The 24,536-nt window shown below is 41.9% G+C and overlaps 1 protein-coding gene across 3 annotated transcripts in view; it reads left to right on the forward strand.

Moving 5' to 3' along the window:
• Positions 1–24,536, forward strand: part of LOC122542272 (glutamate receptor ionotropic, NMDA 2B-like) — a 396,244-nt gene that overhangs the window by 332,804 nt on the left and 38,904 nt on the right. For all 3 annotated transcript variants that reach the window (XM_043679844.1, XM_043679846.1, XM_043679847.1), the window contains 7 exons: positions 35–149; positions 5,565–5,770; positions 11,761–11,929; positions 15,175–15,328; positions 16,849–16,974; positions 19,200–19,429; positions 21,993–22,153. In XM_043679844.1, the coding sequence (XP_043535779.1) occupies positions 35–149; positions 5,565–5,770; positions 11,761–11,929; positions 15,175–15,328; positions 16,849–16,974; positions 19,200–19,429; positions 21,993–22,153 (1,161 nt within the window). The remainder of the gene's footprint in view (positions 1–34; positions 150–5,564; positions 5,771–11,760; positions 11,930–15,174; positions 15,329–16,848; positions 16,975–19,199; positions 19,430–21,992; positions 22,154–24,536) is intronic.

Consider the following 24,536-nt stretch of genomic DNA (forward strand, 5'->3'; position numbering starts at 1 on the left):
CATTAATCTCCAGCTTCTCTTCTATTTTTTGCAGATACCTTATGAATGTAAGCTTCGAGGGAAGAAACCTTTCCTTCAGTGAAGACGGGTACCAGATGCATCCCAAATTAGTTATTATCTTACTCAACAAAGAGCGAGTTTGGGAGAAGGTAAAGACGTTCAGGGGGCTTTCTTTGCAAGGAATATTTACTGCATGCATTTGTGTTGTGTGAAATTCTTTGACATCATAATGCAGCAAAAATGCCGTGCACAACTTGTCCACCCTATCCTATGCACCCACCAGCTTAGCCACTAACAGCAAATACAAGTTGCTGAGGAATGACCCTATCCATAGTTGTAATTGAAAATCTTCATGATTGTTGTATAATCCCTCCTGCTCTTCCTGTCAGCATCACCCGAAACTAATGCAGCTTTCCACTTGCAATCCTCCAGTGAACCCATCGTTTTAACTGAATATTTAGTCACTTCACCTCACGTCAGCTTGAAATAAAATCAGCAAGTTCCGGCAATGTGTCTATTGAATGAGAAACAGTGCTAACAGTGTGGTACAGTCGCTCAGTAGTTAGCACTGCTGCCTCAGAGCGCAAGGGACCTGGGTTTGATTTCACCCTTGGGTGACTGTCTGTGTGAAGTTGCATATTCTCCCTGTGTCTGTGTGGGTTTCCTTAGGGTGCTGCGGTTTCCTCCCACAGTCCAAAGATGTGCAATTTAGGAGGATTGGCCATGGGAAATTGCCCATAGTGTTCAGGGATGATCAGGTTAGGTGGATTAGCAACGGGAATTATGGATCTGGGTGGGGTATTCTTTGGAAGGTGGACTTGATGGACTGAATGGACTGCTTCCACACTATATGGATTTTATGATAATATTTCCAGCCCGGTTTGTTTCATGTTGACTTTTAGTTTGGCATCCACGTGCCACAGCAACACAGTGCCATAGTTTGAATAGAGCACAAAAGGAAGACTTTTGATCTGGTGAATCTGCTCCAAGCTCTCTGCAAGAGCACCTCATCTCATCTCACTTGCCGATGGCTCTGAGAATCTTTTCTCCTCGGGTAATCACCCAATTCCTCTTGAAAGCCATGGCTGAATCTTCCTCTTCCACATTCCCAGATGACACATTCCAGATCCTAACCACTCACTGCAAAAAATAAATGTCTCTCCTTCTTTTGTCAAGCACTTCGAGCCAGTGCTATCTGATTTTAGACTCTGCTGCCAATCAGAACAGTTTCTATTTCTCCAATCTATCCACTTTCCTCATGATAATATCAAATCTTGCCAAATCTTGTCTCAACCTTCTGTTCTTTAGAAGCACAGTTCCTGGCTTTGCCAAAGTATCCATGTAACTGAAATCTCTCAGACCCAGTATGATCCTCGTAAATCTTTTCTGTCATCTCTCAAACACAGTCACATTCTTCCCAAATTGTGGTGCCCAGAATTGGACATGATATTCCAGTTAAGGCCAGACCAAAGTTTCATAGAGACTCACCATAGCTTTCCTGTTTGTACTCTATACCTCTATTTATAAAATCTTGGACTGTGCATACCTTAAACTGCACTCCCTCCCCTGCCACCTTCACCACGTTATAAGGTTCATAAGTAGACCATTCGACCCCTCATATCTACCCCACCCATTCAATAAGATCACGTCTGATCTGATTACTTCACACGGGGCAAATGTTTTACACAGAAGGTGCTTCACACGTGGAATGAACTTCCTGAAGAAGTGGTAGATGTGGGTATCATCACAATATTTAATAGGTATCTGGATAAGTACATGAATTGGAAAGGTTTGGCGGGATATGGGCCAGGAGCAGGCAGCTGGGTCTAGTTTGATTTGGGGTTATGTTCGGCATGGACTGGTTGAACTGAAGGGTCTGTTTCCGTCTGTATGATTCTATAACTCCTGTCTCTGCCAGATAACATTTCACCCCTTTGCATAGCCAGAATCTATTGCCTTTGCCTAAAATTGTATTCAAAGACTCTGCTTTCACTCACTTTTGAGGAAGAGAATTCCAAAGCTTCATTGTTTAAAAATTAGATGCCGTTCATTTTAAACAATTCTCCTTAACTTTGTTTAAAATGAACAGCATCTAATTTTTAAACAATGACCCCTAGATCTAGATTCTCCCACCAGTGAAAATGACCTCATCACAGCCACCCCGTGAAGACCCTTTAAATTGCTTTTTATCCTTCTAAACACCAGCACATTCAGAGTGGGTAGCTGCAATAACATTTCATGCCAATTAAATGCCGCCAGGTTGATTGTTTTAATCAAGTGGTTATTTTTTGGAAGCATTTCCAGAATAGAAACAAGACTTTATTGTGGGTTGGAGTGTTTATTAAATAAGATACTGGTCATTGAGATGATTAGTTGCATCATCTCCATACACAATGCAGACGTAAGATAAATTAACGAGAACCTTTACAACTTCCCAAATGCCAATCTGTTAAATACTCATCTAAATGGGTGAGCTTGACAGCTCGTTAGTCAATAACTAACTGACTCAGATCTGTGCTGATGTATAAAGACCTTGTGTGAGACTTTTAAACAGCCATATATATGAGTTGTTTTCTGAATGATGGTTTCCACATGCAACGCATCTGCAGAGAGATGTCAAACCGGTGAACGTTTCTGGTCCACGTCCATCAGGTAACGCTTCAATCTTCTAAACTCAAAAAGAATGGAAGTCACACTTATGCATGCTATTCTCATAACGTAACTCTCTACAACCCTCTAAGTCAGTTGTGATACTAATTTGAGGTTCTGTTTACCTATCCAGATATATAATAAAGATATTATGGCAATTTTCAAATTGCAAGGGTGAGAGAGGATGTCTATTCAGCATTGATCCCTCAACCAGTGCAACAAATATGGATTAAATTACACTTTTTAATAGAAATGTATTGTGTGCAGAACTGTTGTTCTTTTTGGCAGCTCACACTCACTTTGAGGCATTACAATCAAAACTCAAATAAGTCCAAGGAGAGGCCATTTAGCCCACTGTACCTGTTCTATTACTGGGCAAAAGTGAGGTCTGCAGATGCTGGAGATCAGAGTCGAGAGTGTAGTGCTGGAAAAGTACAGCAGATGAAGCAGCATCTGAGGAGCAGGAAAATCAACATTTCCGGCTTGAAGGGCTTTTGTCCGAAATGTCGATTTTCCTGCTCCTTGGATGCTGCCTGACCTGCTGTGCTTTTCCAGCACCACTCTCTCGACTCTGTTCTATTACTGCCTCTTCAGCTGGAGCTGTCTACATTAATCCCTTTCCAAATACTTCTTCATATAATTTTGTTTTTGTTTCTTGCCCGGCCTAATTTTTTTCAATGGCCATGTGTCTTAAAGCATCCTGTGTGATTTTAACATAGAAACATAGAAAATAATAGCAGGAATAGACCGTTCATCCGTTTGAGCCAAATTTTCCATTCAGTATGACTGTGGCTGATCATCTAACCCAGTCCCCTGTTCCCACTTTCATTTCATATCCTTTGATCCCTCCAGCCCTAAGGACTATATCTAACTCCTTCTCAAAAATATTCAACGTTTTGGCCTCAACTGTTTCTTGTGGCAGATAATTCCACAGAGTCAGTGGCAGATGGAATTTAATTTAGATAAATGTAAGGTGTTTCATTTTGGAAAGGCAAACCAGGATAGGACTTCTACACTTAAAATGGTAAGGTCCTGGGGAGTGCTGCTGAACAAAGCAACAGGTTTGTGCAGGTTCATAATTCCTTGAAAGTGGAATCGCAGGTAGACAGGATGGTGAAGAAGACATTTGGTACGCATGCCTTATTGGTCAGTGCATTGAGTATAGGAGTTGGGTGATCATATTGTGGCTGTACAGGACATTAGTTAGGCCACCTTTGGAAAACTGCATTCAATTCTGACCTGCATAATAGAGGAAACTCGTTGTTAAATTTGAAAGGGTGCAAAAAAGATTTAGCAGGATGTTGCCAGGGTTGGAGGGTTTGAGTTTTAGGGGAGGCTAAATAGGCTGGGGCTTATTTCCCTGCAGTTTTAGAGGCTGAGAGGTTATCTTATAGAGGTTTATATAATAAAGTCTTTTTCCCAAGATGGGGGAGTCTAGTACTAGAGGGCATAGGGCCAAGAGTGTGGTGCTGGAAAAGCACAGCAGATCAGGCAGCATCCGAGGAGCAGGAGAATCAACATTTCGGGCATAAGTTCTTCATCAGGAATAGAGAGCATAGTTTTAAGTGAAAGGGATAGGATTTAAAAAAGGACCTGAGGGGCATTTTTCATGCAGAGGGTGGTGCATGTATGGAATGAGTTGCCAGAGGAAGTGGTGGAAGCTAGTACAATTGCAATATTTAAAAGGCACCTGGATGAGTATATGAATAGGAAAGATTTAGAGGGATATGGGCCAAAGGCTGTCAAATGGGACTAGATTAATTTAGGATATCTGATTGTCATTGTCAAGTTGGACTGAAGGATCTGTTTCCATGCTGTACAACTCTACGATTCTATGACTTTGGGTGAAGAAATTTCTCCTCATCTCAGTCCTCAATGGCCTACCCTACATCCTTAGACAGTGACCCCTGGTTTTGGGCTCCCTGGGCCTTAAGAACATCATTCCTGCATTTACCCTGTCTAATACTATTGACATTTATAGGTTTCTCACCCTCTGTACAAATAAACGTCTTCCAAATGTTTGCAGTGACTGCCAGTTCTGGTAAAAAACTGAAAGTCTCACCTTCCCTCATGCTGTCTGACCTGCTGAGTCTTTACAACAATTTCCTTTCTGCTGCAAAGCTGTGGGTCAATCAGAGTTCAGATGGACCTTCCTTTAACATATTTTCATTAACGTACCACGGAAAGTTTCATGTGACATGCCAAATGCGACAGGGTGGCCCAGTGGTTCAGAGGCCAGCACTGCCTTCTCATGGCCCCAGAGATCCAGGTTGGATTCCAGCCTTGGGAAACAGTCTGTGAGGAGTTTGCACCTTCTCCCCATGTCTGCCTACGTTTCTACCGGGTGCTCTGGTTTCCTCCCAAAGTCCAAAGATGTGTAGGTTAGGTGGACTGGCCATGCTAAATTTCCCATTGGTGTCCAAGGATGTGTGGGTTAGCCATGGGAAATGCAGTGTTACGGGAATAGGGTTGGGTTTTGTGGGTGGTGGTGGGCTTGGGTGAAATGTTCTTTGAAGGGTCGGTGCATACTTAATGGGCCAAATAGCCTACTTCCACACTGTAGAGATTCTATGATTCTGAGCCTCAAAATGACACAAATGCGACAGGATTCTGAATGTGCTATATCCCAGTGGGACATCTTTTCCTGCAATGCCACATCTGGCATGATTCTCTGACCATTAATGGCTCAGGGCATGGTAATGTTGTTAAATTACTGGATGAATAATATACAAAACTGTAATTTCAAACTGCATAATTACAGGTCTAGCCAAAGAATGAGTCTCATTGGGAACACCATATGAGACTCAACTGACCAGCCGGTGATTCTGGTGACCACCATTTACCATGTGCCCTCACTTGGGTGCTGCTTATTTGCCTGTTGTTTTGCTCATCAGTCCATGTTTGCTTCTCTCCAGGTCGGGAAATGGGAAGCAAAGAGGTTGACCATGAAGTACCACGTTTGGCCCCGGTACTACTTGTTCTCAGAGTCGGAGGAGGAGGATGACCACTTGAGCATCGTCACGCTGGAGGAAGCGCCATTTGTCATCGTGGAGGATGTCGACTCACTGAGTGGAACGTGCATGAGAAACACAGTGCCCTGCCGGAAGCAAGTTAAAGCCATGTAAGTTTGGGCAACTTTGATGCATTTTACTTTTACAATGATGGTTCACTAATGGGCAGAACAGCCGGGTGGAGGCCTGACTTTAACAATTGTGGAGACTGAGGCAGTGTTGATAGGCAGTATAATGAGTAGCCATTCTACCTTGGTGCCAAAGGTATGTTTGGCATATATTCCTTTGGCTGTCTGGGCCCTGATTCTCCTTGAGAGAGATTCCTTACTCAAATAGAATCTAGGCAGGAGGTGGAGTTGAGGATTATCATATTAACCAAGTTCTCATTAAATGGCAGAGCAGACCCAATGGGCTGAATGGGCTACTTCTAGCTAGAGGATGCCCTAGCTAGAGGAATTTTCTCCTCTAGCTAGGGCATCAAGTATTACAAAACAGAGGTTGATAGATTCTTGGATATGAAGACAATTTAGGGCGATAGAAAGAGTATGGAAAGCTTGAATTGAGATCTTGAATGGTGGAGTCGGCTCAAAGGGCTGAATAGACTACTCCAGCTCATCTCTCTTATACTGTTATGTGATGAAATTATCAAAGAAAAGAAGCACTTACACAATCTGCATTAAATCAAGGAATATGGAATGCAATTAAATTTCTCATTAGCTGTTCCATGAAGTGTCTCCTAGAATCCCTTATCTCCTTGCAGCCAAGGAAGATTATCTGTGCAAATGAGAGCCTTGTACCTCTGGTCGTCCTAATTTTTTTGTCAGATCTATTAATCCTGCAGATAGTTGCATCACACCCATGAAATGCAAACAGATTGGAGAAGCTTCTGCCCTCCAGGAGCAGGGAACAACTGCAGCCACTTAAAAAACCCATACGGCACAGAGACTGCTTCAGCAACAGAGCTGCCTTACAAACAAGAGGAAGAAAGACCACTGACCATCCAGTTTGCCTTTGACTTTCCCAGTACTGTATCGTCAAGTAATGCAATGACAATGGAGACGTTCAGTAATCATGACAATCAATTTGTCAACTAGAGACTCAGACATGTAGACCTGTTGAAACCATTGAGGCCTAGTTTTGTCCAATCCTCCTCACTCTGCACAAACTTACCGCATTGTCTCAATGTAAAATATTATTTTCTGAAAGAGACTGAATCTGGACCTGGATAGAGTAGACACCTTGGGATATTGTTCCCATTCACATACAAACAGGCACAGATTTAAGGATATTAGCAAAGGTAGCAAATGTGACAAGAGAAAAATACTTTTCCCACAGTCAATATTTACAGTCTGGAACGCACTGCCTGACAGGTGAGGTGGAGGAGAAAGTGAGGACTGTAAATGCTGGAGCTCAGAGTCGAAAAGTGGGCTGGAAAAGTACTGCAGGTCAGGCAGCATCCGAGGAGCAAGACAGTCAATGTTTTGGGCATAAGTGCTTCATCAGGAATGTGAGGTAGAGGCAGGTTTAATCAATACGTAGATGGATGTTAGTTATGTTTGAAAAGACACAATTTACAGGGTCACACGAATAAGACTAGAGAATGACATTAAGTGAGTTGCTCACATGGAATGCCAGTGCAAACATGATGGGCCAAATGGTCTTCTTTTTAATGGTTTTCATTGTATAAATCTGCAATTTTGGTTTTGAATGAATCAATGCCAACAGTTTTTACAATGGAAATGTGGATCTCATTCAATCAATTGACCAGTCACTGAAATATTGATTATTATTTTAATAAAACTCACTGGATGGGAACCCAGAGGATTGGGTAAAAAACTGTTTTTATGTCAGACTCAAAATTGAGTTCAATAGGAAGTAAAATTGGTTGTCATGGACGACCAAAGTTACACCAGTTTCCTGACAGAGAGGTTTGGTCAAACCTGGTCAAACTGTTTCCCAAAATTAGTTTTCCATTTATCTCTTAGATATTGAAAGGCCAACTTTCTGCTGCCAGTACATTGGATATGGTGGCTGTATTCATTTGTGGAAAGTTGACCAGCAAGGCCAATGTTTATTGTCCTGAGCGGAATGGATTCCCAGGCCATTTTCAAGAGTCAACAAGAGTTACCTACAACGTTTTTCAACCCTTTCATGCGATGTGGATGTAGCTGGCACTTCCAGCATTTATCACCTGGCTATATTTGCCCTTGAACTGAGTGGCTTGTTACGCCACTTCAGAGGGTATTTAACAGTCAACCACATTATTGTACGTCTTAAGTCACATCTTGGCCAGACCAGATAAGGAAAGCAGAGGGGTTTTTAGAACAATTGAGAATAGCTTCATGGTCACTGTTACTGAGTATAGTTTTATATTCCAGATTTATTAATTAAATTGAAATTCCATTAGCTGCCACAGTAAGATTTGAACCTGTGTCCCCAGAGCATTTGCCAAGGCCTCTGAATTGATAGGCTAATTGCAATATCATTGTCACAGACAAAGAGAGAATGATGGTGAATTTTAGTTATGATTGCTTTTCCTCTCTTAAGTCCAAGACAGTGAGGTACTGTTGATTTACCCCTTTCTGTCTTAATCCCATCTCTTATTAAGGTAGGCTGAAGGATGTTCCCAAACCATGGTTTTTGGATTCCAGTTTAAGCCCATAGCAAAAACCTTTCATAGAATCCCTACAGTGTGGAATTAGGCCATTCAGCCCATCAAGTCCACACCAACTCTCTGAAAAACATCCCACCCAGACCCATCTCATCCCTGTAACCATGCATTTGCCATGACTAGCCAGCACACCTCTGGACACAACGGGGGCAATTAGCATGGCCAATTCGCCTAGCCTGCACAGCTTTGGACTGTGGGAGGAAACCTGCACACCCAGAGGAAACCCACACAAGCCTGGGGAGACTGTACAAGCTCCTCGCAGACAGTCATCTGAGTCTGGATTTGAACCCAGGTCCCCTGGTGCTGTGAGGCTGTAGTGCAAATCGCTGAGTCACCGTGTCACCCTAAAATGCAATCAAAGATAGGTTTGTTAACAAAAGACTAAAAAGGTGGGGAGATTGCTTTGTTATTGCAACCACATCCGTAAGTATTAAGCAGGACAGGACCAGACAGGAGATGGGAGACCCTGAGGAAGGGTCACTGGATGCAAAACATTAACATTGATTTCTCTTCACACTTGCTGCCAGACCTGCTGAGATTTTCTGGCAATTTCTGTTTTTGCTACAAATTACATGCTTTAGTAAATCCAGAGATATTAACAATCAGTTCAAATGAATTACAACTTCTCAGATGTCAATGTCCAATGGTAGTTATTGGTGATCAGTGACCAGGTCCAATAGTTTTATTTCTTGAAGGCAACTTGTGGGTTTCTTTCTAGCCAGCAACTTGGGGTAAGAGATGGCAATCTGAGGTAGGCTATGGTGGCTCAGTGGTTAGTCCTGCTGCCTCACAGCACCAGGGTCCCAGGTTTGATTCCAGCCTCTATGTGGCGTTTGCACATTCTCCCCATGTCTGCGTGGGTTTCCTCTGGGTGCTCTGGTTTCCTCCCACAGTCCAAAAATATACAGGTCAGGTAAATTGGCCATGTTAAATGGCCCATAGTGTTAAGGTGCATTAGTCAGAGGGAAATGGGTCTGGGTGGGTTACTCTTCGGAGGGTTGGTGTGGACTTGTTGGGCCGAAGGGCCTGTTGCCACACTGTAGGGAATCTAATCTAATCAACCAACTCAGCCTGGAGTCCTGCTCTCCCTTTGGAAGTCAAACAGCAAATGACTTAGAATCATAGAATTGTATCCTAAAGCAATTAAACAAGCTCGGTCATAAAGATAGTCATTTCAGATGCTGTGGGCCCATCTCGGTGGGATAATTGGAAGGTTGTAACACCAACAGTGTAGCTTTATTTCCCCAGTCAGAGTTACCCATTGCAAAGTGAAGAAGGGATTGTAAAAACATTAGTGCCCACTTTAACATGATGGGTTTTGAAATTTTCCTTTGTCCAGGGTTGGCTGGAGGGAGGCAGCTCAGCTTGATGCCCTCTATATAAGGGATATATCTACAATTCCAAGGGTTCACAGCTGCTGGAAATATGATTGACCTCAGCTGTTTTTTGAGACTAGGAGAAAGTGAGGACTGCAGATACTGGAGAGTCAGAGTTGAAAAGTGTGGCACTGGAAAAGCACAGCAGGTCAGGCAGCATCTGAGGCGCAGGAGAGTCAACGTTTCAGGCATAAGCCCTTCATCAGGACATTCATTGATTCTCCTGCTCCTTGGATGCTGCCTGACCTGCTGTGCTTTTCCAGCACCACACTTTTTGACTCAGCTGTTTTCTGAGTCCAGTAAAGTTGTCCAATTTTAAAAGAAATGCAATTTAGACATCATAATGTAAAAGGGACTGCATTTTTGGGGATGATTTCTGTTTATCCCTCTGTCCATGATACCATTATACCACCGTCTCCTACCATCCACATTGCTAAGGTTTGGAGTCACATAAAGGCTCAACCTATGAATGATAGCAAATCAATTTCTCTGAAGGACATCAAATTATTTTTTTAAAAACAAACAGGTAGTTACATAGTCATCATTCCTGATGAAGGGCTTATGCCCAAAACGTTGATTCTCCTGCTCCTCAGATGCTGCCTGACCAGCTGTGCATCTCCAGCACCACACGCTCGACATAGTAATCAAAGCTTTTATTAAACAAATAATTGTTTATTGCCTGAATTTAAATTCTCTAACTACTATGGTGAGATTTGAGCTTGTACTTCTGGATAATTGACTCAGATTGATGTATTACCAGTAACAAAGCCACTGCACCACTAAATTCTTCTAAGGCTCCTGAATCTGCAATTGTGTAACTGCATTGTGTTCACCCATTCTGCCAACTAATACTTTTAATACTCTATTTCCTTCCATTGATAAAATGGAATATTATTATGGAACAGAAACAGAATGTTGTCGTATGCTCACCATTTTAATTCACAATCTCTGTTTAAGTTTAGGCTGACTTTTTCATGTTCTAGATGATATGTTTGGGCTACCATGTCAATTATCCCTATTACTACTGCATGATGCATTACTGGCTGAACTTTTCTGATTCTATAACCATTCTGCAAATTGGTAAATGTCACACTGTCATAACATTATATTCAGGCTTAAACTAAGAATGAAATTTATTGTAAAGTTAAAGTAATTACATAGAAGCAAAGTACAGAGCAAAAAATAAAAATAAAAATAAAAATTGCCACAGGCAGCAATTTTGTTAGAAATGCCTTTGGTATACTATGGTAATTTCACCATGAAAGCACTGAAAGAAAGCCCTGTTTATGCTCCTTAATGCACTTGGAGGAATATTCTGCTGTTAAAGCAATAGCAGTTCCAAGGCAAGTCCCTCACAATATTTGATTTACTCAATGCACAAACTGTTCCAAAATAGCAAAAGGACCTGAATTTTATCCAACACTATTTTGTGACCTGAATTCTTGATGAATCTTTCTGTAGGAGTGACTGCCTTGTTGACTGCCTTCACTGAGTTAGTCCGTGCAAGGAGTTAATCAAAGATCTTAGAGCAGATATATTCTGTTATGTATTCCCTTGAGAAGGAAATGGTTTATTTGAGGAGCAAAGAGAACTGTTCTCAATGTCCAGGCAAGCAAGACGTTAATCATTTCAAATACTTAAATAAATAACATGCCAACAGTCCTTTTCTGATTGTTAAGTAGATGTGTTTGCTCCAGTGTCTTCGTGCCACACATCACATCACTAATATCTAAAAGATGGTGGCTAGAATAGACAAATAAATTACCTGTTAACTTTGTTGTTGCTGTAGAGAATGATCGTTTTATTGGAAAGGTCTGTAAATGACCTGGGCAAGAGGCAGAAATTACTTTAAAAAATGGAGAAATAATTGCAAAAGCCAAGGTCATAAAAGCTACGATAGTGGAAAACCTGGGAATAATTCAGTGGAGAGCAGCTTCTGAATCCATAAATTGTGAAGACAGTGTAAGGAGACGAGAACAATCACTGGAAGAATCTTCGTCAGCTCTTCATAACAAAAAAAAACCATTTATTTTGTTCTTTTTATTGCTCCCAGCAACGAGACTGAAGGAGGAATCTACATCAAGCGGTGCTGTAAAGGATTTTGTATTGACATTTTGAAGAAAATTGCAAAGTACGTCAAGTTTACATATGATTTATATCTGGTGACAAATGGAAAACATGGGAAGAAAATCAACGGGACATGGAATGGCCTGGTTGGAGAAGTAAGTCAATTCTCTTTAGTTGTTGCAAAATGGAATCGCCTCTGGTTGTGCGTCACTAAGAGATTCTGTGAGTTCACGTTGCAGCAGACATTTAGTTGTTTTGGCATTGTGTTAGTAACCCAATGTTATTAGTTCAAAACCACTTTTTGATAGGTTATACTCTTAAATTGGATTAATTCATCGAATTCACAGAATCCTTACAGTGTGGAAACAGACCAAGTCCACACCGACCCTCCGAATAGTAACCCATCCAGACCTATTCCCCTACCCTATTACCTCACATTTCTGCTGACTAATGCATCTAACCTTCACATCTCTGAACACTATTAGCAACTTCCCATGGCCACCTCACCTAATTTGCACATTCAGACTGTGGGAGGAAACTGAAACACTCAGAGGAAACCCACACAGAGTTGTAGGATGCCGGCTCAAAAGATGCCAATTAAGGTTGTTGGTTTTAGAATAGTAGAATCTCTATAGTGTGGAAGCCGGACATTCAGCCCATCAAGTCCTCACTGACTCTCTGAAGAGCATCCCACCCAGCCATGTCTCCTTACCCTATCCCCATAACTCTACATTTGGCTAATCCACCTTGTCTGCACATCCCTGGACACAGTGGGTAATTTCCTACAGCCAATCCAGCTAACCTGCACATCTTTGGACTGTGGGAGGAAACCAGAGCACCCAAAGGAAACCCACACAGACACGGGGAGAACATGCAAACTCTGCACAGACAGTTGCCCGAGGCTGGAATCAAATTCAAATCGCCGGTATTTTAAGGCAGTAGTGCTAATCACTAGGCCACCATGCGGCCCCTGTATTTGAGATATGAAATTTAGAAACAATCTAATGAGTGTCCAACGCATGCAGAACTGCTTCCTTAAAAAAAAGACAACTTGTAATTGCTTGACGGGACTAAGGTAAGGAAATATCTCTTTTTGAAAAGAAAATTGCTATCCTAAATGCCTCTAGTTTTATATTCCAATCCCTTTGCATTGAACTACAGCATTACATTTGCCTTCCTATCTGTGAGCTGAACCTGCATATTAAAATATGATGCATTTACTAGGCCACCCAGATGCTCCTGAACCACTGAGTTCGGTAATCTCTCTCCATTTAAACATCTTCACATTTGGAATGCAGTTCACAATTTTGGTTCCCTTATTTGAACAAAAGATAAAATTGTGTCAGATGCAGTTCAGAGAGAATCTGATTGACTCATTCCTGGGACGGAGAGCTTATTTTATGAAGAAAGGTTGAACCAACTGGGTCTCATCCATTGGAGTTTGGAAGAGTGAGAGGTGATCTTATTGTAATGTATGAGATCCGTGAAGGAACTGGATAGGGTGAAGAGCAAGAAGATACTTCCTATTATGGGAAAGACTAAAATTAGGTGCTGAAGATGACCATTAAACTCAAAATATTAACTCTGTTTCTCTTTCTACATATGCTACCAGACTTGCAGAGCTTTTCCAGGACTTTCTTGTTTTTATTTCAATCTCTGCAATAATTTATTTTTATTTTAGAACAAGGAAACATAGCTTCAGAATAAGCTGTCTCCCTTTTAAGGCAGAAATGGGGAGAACTTTTCTCTTAAAGAGTAACTGGTATAAAGAGTTTTCTTCCCCAGAAAGCAATGGTGGTGGGATCATTGAGTTTATTCAAGGCAGAGTTAGATAGAATTTTAATAGATGAAGGAAAGTGAAGTTGAGATGCCCCCAACCAGATTAGCTGTGATCTTGTTGAATGGTGGAGCAGGCTTGCTCCTCATACAGTCATAGAGATGTACAGCATAGAAACAGACCCTTTGGTCCAACTCGTCCATGCTGACCAGATATCCCAACCCAATCTAGTCCCACCTGCCAACATCTGGTACATATCCCTCCAAACCCTTCCCATTCATATACCCATCCAGATGCCTTTTAAATGTTGCAATTGTACTCGCCTCCACCACTTCCTCTGGTAGCTCATTCCATACATGCACCACCCTCTGAGTGAAAACGTTCTCCCTTAGGTCTCTTATATCTTTCTCCTCTCACTCTAAACCTATGCCCCATAGTTCTGGACTCCCCCGCCCTAGGGAAATGACTTTGTCTATTTATCCTATCCATGCCCCTCATGATTTTATAAATCTCAACGAGGTCACCCCTCAGCCTCCAACACTCCAGGGAAAACAGCCCCAGCTTATTCAACCTCTCCCTATAGCTCAAATCCTCCAACCCTGGAAGCATCCTTATAAATCTTTTCTGAACCTTTTCAACTTTCAAAAAGATATATTGGGAAGGTGGAAGAGAGAAAGAAGCAAAACAAAATATATATAAGGCCGGTTCTAACAAATTGTTAGCATTTAGAAAGTGTACTGAAGAGGAGGGGTCATGTAACTCGAAGGCCATGAGTTTAAGTCCTGCTATAGCAATCTGAATTCAAATTCAATAAATTGTTGAGCTGAGGCCGGAGATATAATGGTGAGTGCTGCAGAATTGTTGTATAAGTCAGTATGGTTCCTTGTTCTTCTGCAAAGTCTACCTAACTCTCCTACCTGATCTCAACAATACCTGACAATGAAGTCGGGTCTCAATATGAAATAGGCGACAGTAGATTGGCAACTCTTTTAACAGCCCACTCTGTTTTCTGTCTCATTTAGACAACTTGTCAACAATTCCACAAAGGGGTTTAGCAATAAAATTGATGCAGAGAATTTAGGAGAAAATTGTTAACAGAAATTGCTGAACCTTTTATTGGATGCAGTGATTGAAGCATATGGCATTGAGGTATATAGTGAGAGAGATGGAGAAGAAGAGGGATGGAGGGCTGAGAGGCCTATTTCTGTGTGAAATATCTTCTGTAATCCCTCCATTAAAAAAAAACTCATCTCATTCAATTCTTAAACAGAAGATGTATAGGTTAGGCAGATTGGCAGTGCTAAATTGCCCATCATGTTCAGGGATGTGTAGACTACGTAGATTAGCAATGGGAAATGCAGGGTTACCAGGATAGGGTAAGGGAGTGGGCCTAGGTAGGATACTGATCGGAGGGGCGGTGTGGACTCGATAGGCTGAATGGCCTGCTTCCACACTTAAGGGATCCTATGATTCTTAATATTCCTGTACTCAAGGGAATAAACACTTGGTACGATCTATCCACATTATGTCATTGGGTTATACCAATTGACTGATTACTGGGAATAAATGGCTGGTGACATAGCTAATGCTCACCTTTATGAAAGTACTCTTTTCTATTTCTAGGTGGTAAGGAAGCAGGCACAGATGGCTGTTGGCTCATTGACTATTAATGAAGAACGATCGGAGGTGGTGGACTTCTCAGTCCCTTTTATAGAGACTGGAATCAGTGTAATGGTGTCACGGAGCAATGGAACTGTGTCACCGTCTGCGTTTCTGGGTAACTGGCTTAAAGTTCACCATGCCTTCATTTTGTTTGTGGTCAAAGGTCATGCTAAGTTGAGTAATTTCAGTTTGAGACTTGACTAAATGGAATGTTTCTCTGTGACACCAACTGAGGTAATTTCACTCATTAGCTGTCCTTATCATCATGATCCTCAGAAACCCCAAGACATCTTAGAAGAAGTAATACCTTGCGAGTCAGATTGTTCTGAATTGAAGCCACTTCAGTCCTTGAACCCTAAAATCAAGATTGACCTGCAATGCCACATTGAGGCAATGATACTGACTATAGGCAATGCCATCTTTTTGGATGAGACATTAAATCATTCCAGCGTGGGATTTAAGAGATCCTATTGTACTATTTTGTAGAAGTAGAGAGTTATCCATGATGTTATGGCCAACATTTTACCTTCCATCAAAAATGCATTATCTAGTCATTATCACATTACTGCTTTTGAAAGATTGTTGAAATCAATTAACTGTCACATTGTAACAGTGACCAAATTTCTTCATCATCATCAAATCGATACAGTGTGCCCAACAAGTCCAACTGACCCTCCAAAGAGTAACCCACCCAAAGCCTTACCCTACATTTACCCCCAACAATGCACCTAAACTGCACATCCCTGAACACTATGGGGCAATTTAGCTCAGCCAATTCACCTAACCTGCACACCTTTGGATTGTGGGAGGAAACCCACAGGGAGAATACGCAAACTCCATGCAGACAGTTGCCCGAGGCTAGATTCGAACCCAGGTCCCTGGCGCTGTGAGGCAGCAGTGCTAACCACTGCGCCACCATGCCACCCCAGTCATTAGCTACAAAGCACTTTGAGATTTCTGACTGCCATGAAAGACACCACAAAAATGTAAGCTTTCCTTCCTCAATTCTTTCCCCCTCTTTTCCTCCTCCCCATCCCCCCTTCCTTAACCACAACATTGACCTGAACCTCATTGGCCCTCTTATTCAACATAGAAAGGAATGTCTACTCTTTACTTTGACAATGCCTTTTCCAAATACTGTTCCTTTTCTTGTTCACAAAATTACCAGCAAGACCCAGGTCAGTGCCAGTGATAATTAAAATCTGAGCATCATGACGATTGGGTTTTCAGATTTTTGAGGCGTGCCTTTCATCTTTTGCAATAGAGCTTTGACTGAAAACCACAATTCTTCATGGTGGACAACTTTATTCTATAATGAGTTGGGCTGAAGGAATTCCTTTTTGATATTGAGAAGTGTAGCAAACTACTGCCATGTTAGTGACATCCCTACAATAAATTTGAGAAAAAAAAACTCACCTAAACTTAAGTAGTTCATCTTGGTGAAAATTTGTGACATTCTCTTTTAAGATGCGGCCCACATTTGTGTTGAAATGAAAGGTATTACTGAGCTGATTGGATATTCATTCTCTCAATGACACTCACTATCTCCGTTGCAGCACTGTTTTGGATGCAGGGGGTTTAACGTATGATGTGTTGATGCTGTGGGTTCTAACATTTTGCTTTTTGATGCCACAGAGCCATTCAGTGCAGATGTCTGGGTGATGATGTTCGTAATGCTCCTGATTGTCTCTGCTGTCGCAGTGTTCGTCTTTGAGTACTTCAGCCCTGTGGGATACAACCGGTGTCTGGCTGATGGAAGGGGTAAGCTGCTGTATTCGTGCCATTGATCTCTCAGCCAACCTCTTATTCTATATATAAAACATCTTACAGCTGGAATTGAATAGAATGCTTGCTGTAACCCAATTACAGAGCAGCAGTAAACAATTGAGCTTGCTGCCTCACTTTAACAGATTTTACCTGAAGCAAGGGATCTGACTCTGTTGAAATCTATATCGCTCTCCAAATTTGGCTATCAAACTTCATCAGTTAAGTTCCAACCTGTGTGCCTTACTTACACTTGTATATCTTTTTTTCACACACTTTATCCATCCAATTTCTTTTCTTCACTTATGGGACATGGATTTCGCTGGCTAGTCAGCATTGTATTGCCCACCCCTAGTTGCCCTTGAGAAAGTGGGGGTGAGCTGCCTTCTTGAACTGCTGCAGTTCACCTGCTGTAGGTTGACTCATAATGGGAGCTCCAGAACTTTGACCTAGCAACAGTGAAGGAACAGCAATATATTTCCAAGTCAGGATGGTGAGTGGCTTGGAGAGAAACTTATCGGGTGGTAATATTCCTATGTAGCTGCTGCCCTTGACCTTCTAGATGGAAGTGGTTGTGGGTTTGGAAGGTGCTGTCTAAGGATCTTTGGTGAACTTCTGTAGTGCACCTTCTAGATAGTACATGCATCGGTGACAGAATCCTTTTGATCTTTTGATCAGGGTGGTGCTATAATCTTTCAAATAAATTAATTGTATAGGTCCCCATCCTGAACCTTCAGATTGTATTCCAGTCTGTAACTCACACCTAAGTTTCTATTACTCTCTAGATAACATCAATTGAATTTGATTTTGGGTTGCTTCCAGTTACATGTTATTTTTATTATAATCCACACAAAACCCCCAACCAATCATTTGTTGTTACAATTGTGTGGTCTTATAAGCTATGCCTTTACATCTAGCATAAATAAAAGGGATCATGTGACATGTTCTGGAGTTAGACTGGGAGGTTCATTAGAGATCAAAGGATAGCTGAAATAGTTTTACTGGGAAGAACGTGCAAGGCGTATTTACTTGGAGACAATGGCAGCATTGACTGAGTTCAAAATCGGTAAGTTCTGGGTCTCCCAAAGTCCCAGAAATGTGTTGAAGGTTGTACAAAGTCAGAAGTCACATGACACCATGTTATAGTCCAACAGGTTTATTTGAAATCACAAGCTTTCGGAGCGCTGCTCCTTCATCAGCTGAACTTCCAACTTTGTCCACACCAGTCCAACACTGGCACCTCCACATCATGTTTATCTGAAGGTCGTACACAGGGAGAAAGTGAGGACTGCAGATGCTGGAGATCAGGTAGAGAGTGCAGTGCTGGAAAAGCACGGCAGGTCAGACAGCATCTGAGGAGCAGGAGAATCGACATTTCAGGCATACTTTTTCTTATGATGTTAGAGAGTTGAGGCTAAAATTGCTAACTAGCATTTCTACCTGAATACAAGATTGACGTGTTTCACATTGAGATAAGGAAGAAGCCAATTTTGAGATTAGTTTACAGGGTTCTCTAAAAACCACAGACCAGCAGCAGGGTCTGTGTAGTCAGTAGAAAGAATGAGCTTCACAATGTTGCAAACTACCATATCTGGGAATGGGATGGAGACAGTCACAGTCGAAGAGACACATCCTGCCACCTTCTAAGGATTTCTAAAGATTTGTTCAAGGGTCAGGAATCAGGGGAAGATGAATCATCAAAGCAGGCTTCACTGCTGTTAGTAGATTTATGAAACTCTCTGGAAATGGTGGAAGCTGCCTTGAGACAGGGACTCAGTGAAACTGGAACGGGGGGAAACTAGGAGCAACTGGGGACTGATTGCTGCAAACTTCAGATTGTAATTGACTTAAGAGTGCCTCAGTGAGTCAAACCATTGTGAAATTAACCCAAGACTATCTGTTATCCCATCAGAACCATCATGAACTCCTTGATTAAATTCAAATTTCAAACACACTCCCAGGTATCTTTTCCTTCTCAAGTAGAGATACTTAGAATAACCTACAATTTCCCTCAATGTTACCCTGGTTACTGCTGCAATACATGTCCTACATGCATCCTATGAGGCTTGGATTGAATAGGAAGTCAACAATGTGATGCTGAGTGAGGAGCCAATGGTTTCAGCATTCATAGCCTATACCCTCACAAAGCTTTCACTCAAGTGGGATGATGGTGGGGCTGCAGCCTTTGAAACTATTAACCTGTCCCGTATCATGTCCTGCAGAACCAGGAGGGCCTTCTTTCACCATCGGCAAAGCCATCTGGCTGCTCTGGGGCCTTGTTTTCAACAACTCGGTGCCAGTCCAGAATCCAAAGGGAACCACGAGCAAGATTATGGTGTCGGTTTGGGCCTTCTTCGCTGTGATCTTCCTGGCCAGTTACACAGCCAACCTTGCTGCATTTATGATCCAAGAGGAATATGTGGACCAAGTATCAGGCCTCAGCGATAAGAAGGTAAGGTTCCAGCCACCTTCAACCCAGATGCACTCGAATAGCTGAGTGACCATTCTCTGTAAATTATTGATTTGACCTGAGAAAGCCAGCGTTTCCTTATTGGTTAGCAAACATGTGGACTGCGCACATGCACACTTTCTGATCCAGGAATTAAGATTTCTTTAAATCTCTTTGAAAGATCTGTAGTTAAATGGAGATTAGACTCACAATGGTGTATACTAAGATTCGCACAAATAAACAAGTTTGTGAAAGAGCGATGAGATTTTCCTGCATTATTATTTGTACATGCTAAGTACTCTCACTACTTTATCAAAGGTGGCCTTGGTACATTGGCTTGGATTACTGGAAGCATTCTTTTCCAGGACAGGGTGGCTATGGCAGGATCTAAAGGGGCTTGCTGTGCTCAGATTTGGGTCAGAGGCCAGGACTAGCAGCAGCCCACGGTTTGTATTTCTTCCCCTCTGCTTCAGTGTAATTGATTTCACCAGTGAAATTGAGTTGGAGAGGCGCACAAGAGCAAATACTTCACAGGGCAACCTGAACAATCAGCGTTGTGTACATGCGTATAAAATGCTGAGTTATGAAAGAGACATCAAGGCTATTATTGTAACTGGTCTTGTATGGATCGGAACCCCATGGGATTGGATAAAATACCCGTTTAAGCCCAGACTCAGTTTTTTCCGTCTTTGATTTTGACAAATGGATTTGGTTAAAGTTACTGCTATTCATTCTCAAGGTGTCAGTCTCGTTGGCAAGGCTGGCCTTTTATTTTTGCATATCTTTCAATTCCCTGAGCAAGTAGCAGTGACCTTTTTCTGAGAATTTCTGCAGCTTCTAATGCTTTAGCCCCTGAATGATTGGATTCCAGTTTACAAAGTCTATGGGTTTGCATTTGTTTTTCAAATCACTCCATGGGCTCATCTCTTCTTACCTCTCCAGTCTCCTCTGGCCATCCAGCCCCTGCTCACCTTCCAACTGCTTGTACATTCCCTGTTCTTACTGACTCCACCATTGGTGGCTATTCCTTCAGCTGTCTGAACTCGAAACTGTGAAATTGCCTCCCCAAAACCCCTCGTCCTCTCTTTCTACTTTTTTGAACAACCCACCTTTTTGAACAAGCTTTTGGTGATTAGGTATGCTTGCCTTTATTGATCTGTGCATTAAGTACAGGAATTGGTAGGTCATGTTGCGGCTCTATAGGACGTTGGTGAAGCCAGTTTGGGAATTATTGCGTTCAATTCTGCTACAGAAAATATGCTGCCAAACTTGACAGGTTGCAGAAAAGATTTGCAAAGATGTTGCAGCTATAGGGAGAGGCTAGGATAGGATAGGTTGGAGCTCTTTTCCCTGGAACATCAGAGGGGTGACCTTATAGAGGTTTATAAAATCATGAGGGTTACGGATATGGTGAATAGACAAAGTCTTTCTCCCAGGGTGGGGGAGTCCAAACCTAGAGGGTGAGAGGGGAAAGATTTAAAAGAGACCTAAGGGCCAACTTTTTCACGCAGAGGGTGGTGCGTGTATGGGATGAGCTGCCAGAGGAAGTGGTGGAGGCTAGTACAACATTTAAAAGGCATCTGGATAGGTATAGATGGATATGGGCCAAATGCTGGCAAATGGGATTAGATTAATGTAGGATATCTGGTCGGGTGGATAAAATGGGCTGAAGGGTCTGTTTCTGTTCTGTTTAACTGCCTAACTCTAATAGGCCTAATATTTTAGATGTGAAGTTCTATTCATTTTCTTTTAAATGAGTTCACGGGATGGGAGACTCATTGGCTGGGGCGGCAGTTATTGTCCAGCCTAAGTTGCCCGAGAGAAGTAGCTGGTGAGCTGCCTTCTTTAACTGCTTCAGTCCTTGGGCTGTAGGGACACTGTTAGGAAGGGAGTCCCAGGATTTGGATGCAAAAGTAGTGAAATAACAGTGCTATACTGCCAGGTCAGGGTGGCATGTGGCTTGGAGGGGAATGATAGTTTTAATTGGGGATTGTGGTAAGGTGGTTGCCATGTCACATATAATTGTCGAGTTTTGCTCTGGGAGGAATTTCATTATCACAATCCAGTTCACTCCTTTGACTGTTGCTGTTATCCCACAGGCACATCCTAAGCTTTTGGACAATGCAATGCAGGAATGTTTCAATGCCTTCAAACTAATAAGCTGCATGAAAATGGGAGGGTCAGGAAAGTTAGTGGGAACATAGCTTTGAACGTTTTGCAAGGTGCTATATAAATACACATCGTTGTTGTACTTACGGCTAAGTGGCTTTCCAGGTCACTTCAGAAGGCAACTGTGTGAAACTGGAATCACATATTGGGCAGAGTGGGTACAGGTGGCAGGTGAGGACATGAATGAATCAATGGGATTTTGTGACAATCTAACAGCCCCGTAGTGACATTTACTGATACTGCTTCTTATTTAAAATGCCCTGGCGGATTATCAGTCCAATCCTCCGCATCACTTTTCAAATCATATGGCTGCACAAGAGTGTGCTTGAGTGGGTTCCCCACGGATATATATCTAAATCTCAGCCAGAGTCAGTTTGCCTTTTCTTTTACTCCACAGTTTCAAAGACCAAATGATTTTTCTCCTCCTTTTCGGTTTGGGACTGTTCCCAATGGAAGCACCGAGAGAAACATCCGGAACAATTACTTTGAGATGCACAGCTACATGACTAAGTACAACCAGAAGTCGGTGCTGGATGCATTAATAAGCTTGAAGGCAGGGTAAGAATTCTGTGAAATCGCCTTCTTGTGGGGGCTACTGCTAATGTGGGTGCCATGTCACGAATGGTAGATTTAATTGGCCAAGTCTTGCTTCGGGAAGAAGTTAATTATCACATTATCATTCCTTTGTCTGTTGCTGTTATACTACACTACTTCCTAAGATAATGTTGAATTACTAGAGGTTTTGCCAGCCAGTTAGATATTCATTTTCTATTTATGTTTTGATCTGTTTGTGGTTAAAGTTTTCTCAATATCGTAGAATTAAAAATGTTATAATTGCACAGATTTTAATCTTGTTCACCTATCCAGTCTCTAAAAGCTGCCTGACAGACAGCAGGAAGGTTTATCCTTGATACCAGAGAGACAGCTATAACGGACAAATTACTGTGTGCTTCTGGCCTCTGTTTCAGCGGTTCACAGGTTCAATCCCCACTCTAGAGACTTGAACACATAACCTGAATGGCTCAACTCTAATTATAAAGCTTTGGCTGAAATTCTCGCAGGAAAGGAAATAGCTTCTCCCTATCGTTTATCGGTTTAAACACCTTATTAACTTCACCCCCTTCGAAATGCAGGCAGTGCTGCCCATGTTTGTGCAACTGTGGCCTGTAATTTAACACTTTAAGCTCTGGTAATCCTGAAAATAATTAGAAGGAAGGAAAATAACTGAAGTCTGTGATGTGCTAAATAGAAAAACATGATCATGAGCCTTGAATCTGAATCTGAAGTTGAGTTTTAAAGAGTTGGTCTGGTGTGCTAACTTATGCAAAGCATATTTCTTTTTCTTCATTCAAGAGATGGGCACATTGCTGCACTTGAGGGAGGAAACTGCTTTGACCACATCTCTTCTTTGGCTGGGATAGATCTGGAAGATCAGACACGATCAAATCTTGATAAGAAATATCTCTTATCAAGATGTAGATTATCCCTTCTTAATAGGTGTAAATTACATTAGCTCATCAGGTATTACTACTGAGGCTATCAAAAGATCTCATATGTTGCGATGTGATGCTACTGTCCCTACCTCCAAGCCAAAAGTTCTCTTAGGATTATGGAATCCTGACAGTGTGGAAGCAGGCCATTCAGTCCATCAACCCTCCGAAGAGCACCCAAACCAGACCCAACTCCTTACACTATCCCTGTGATCCTGCATTTCCCATGGTTAATCCATCCAGCCTGCATATCCCTGAACACTATGGGCAATTTAGCATGGTCAAACCACCTCACCTGTACATCTCCCAGACAGGGGGAGAATGTTCAAACTTCACACTGACGGTCGCCTGAGTGTGAAATCAAACCCAGATCCTTGGCACTGTGAGGCAGCAGCGCTAACCATTGGGCCATCATACTGAACCTAACCTTATCCCCACCCATCTCAGCATGACATGATCTCATTGGGTGGAGCTTATTATATTCTCCAACATTAATTCTTTGAGAACCATTACTTGGTACAGCAGATGGCACTGACAAAGCCAGTTTATTGGTTATTCCTAATTACTCTTAGGTTTGATGGGATAACTGAGTGGTTCGGTAGGCCACTTCAAAGGTATAGTTAATTTAAACAGATAGTTTAAACTGTGGCTTTTCTTCACTTAAGGGCATTATGAAACATCTGGATTTGTACAATAGTTTCATGGTCACCATTACTAATAATGGCTTTTATTCCAGATTGATTTAATTGAATTTAAACTCCATAACTAGTATAATGGGGTGGGTGGTTGAATTCCTATCTCCAAATTATTAGTCCAGGATTATGTATTACTAGATCAGTAACATGGCTATTATGTCTCCTTAGCTATTGTAAGGTGAGTCTCTGTCCACACATGTCCTATATTAGAGGCTGACTCAGTGAAAAACACTTTAGCCTTTTCAGAAGGCTCACAGTTCATGCCTCACTTTCAGACTTGAACCCACAGCCAAAGCTGTTATATTTCATGTTTTTAAGACAAAGATAGACAGATGCTTTAACAGTAAAAAAAAAAAGGTTATGGTGAGTGGAGCAGGTAAGTGGAGCTGAGTTCACAAAGGAGCCATAATCTTATTGAATGGAGAGGCAGGCTCAATGGGCCAAATGGCCTACTCCTGCTCCTATTTCTTCTATTCTTATGTTCTATTAAAAGAAGATGGACTCCCGCCACATCCTTGTATATTAATGTACTTACAGGAGTCATCTCCAACTGTTGGCAGGCTCATGTCATGTAGGACACTATAATAAGTTCCACCCAATGTGATCATGTCATGCTGGGATGGGTGGGGTTGAGATTAAGTTCTTGTAAGACTATCTGAACCTCCTCATAGACATTGCCAAAGGAATTGATGGCAAAATTGCAATGAAAACACTTTATTCATCGTCAGAAATGATATGTTCATAAGTCAACATATG

This window comes from Chiloscyllium plagiosum, chromosome 39, assembly GCF_004010195.1.
Source record: "Chiloscyllium plagiosum isolate BGI_BamShark_2017 chromosome 39, ASM401019v2, whole genome shotgun sequence".
Taxonomy (NCBI): domain Eukaryota; kingdom Metazoa; phylum Chordata; class Chondrichthyes; order Orectolobiformes; family Hemiscylliidae; genus Chiloscyllium; species Chiloscyllium plagiosum.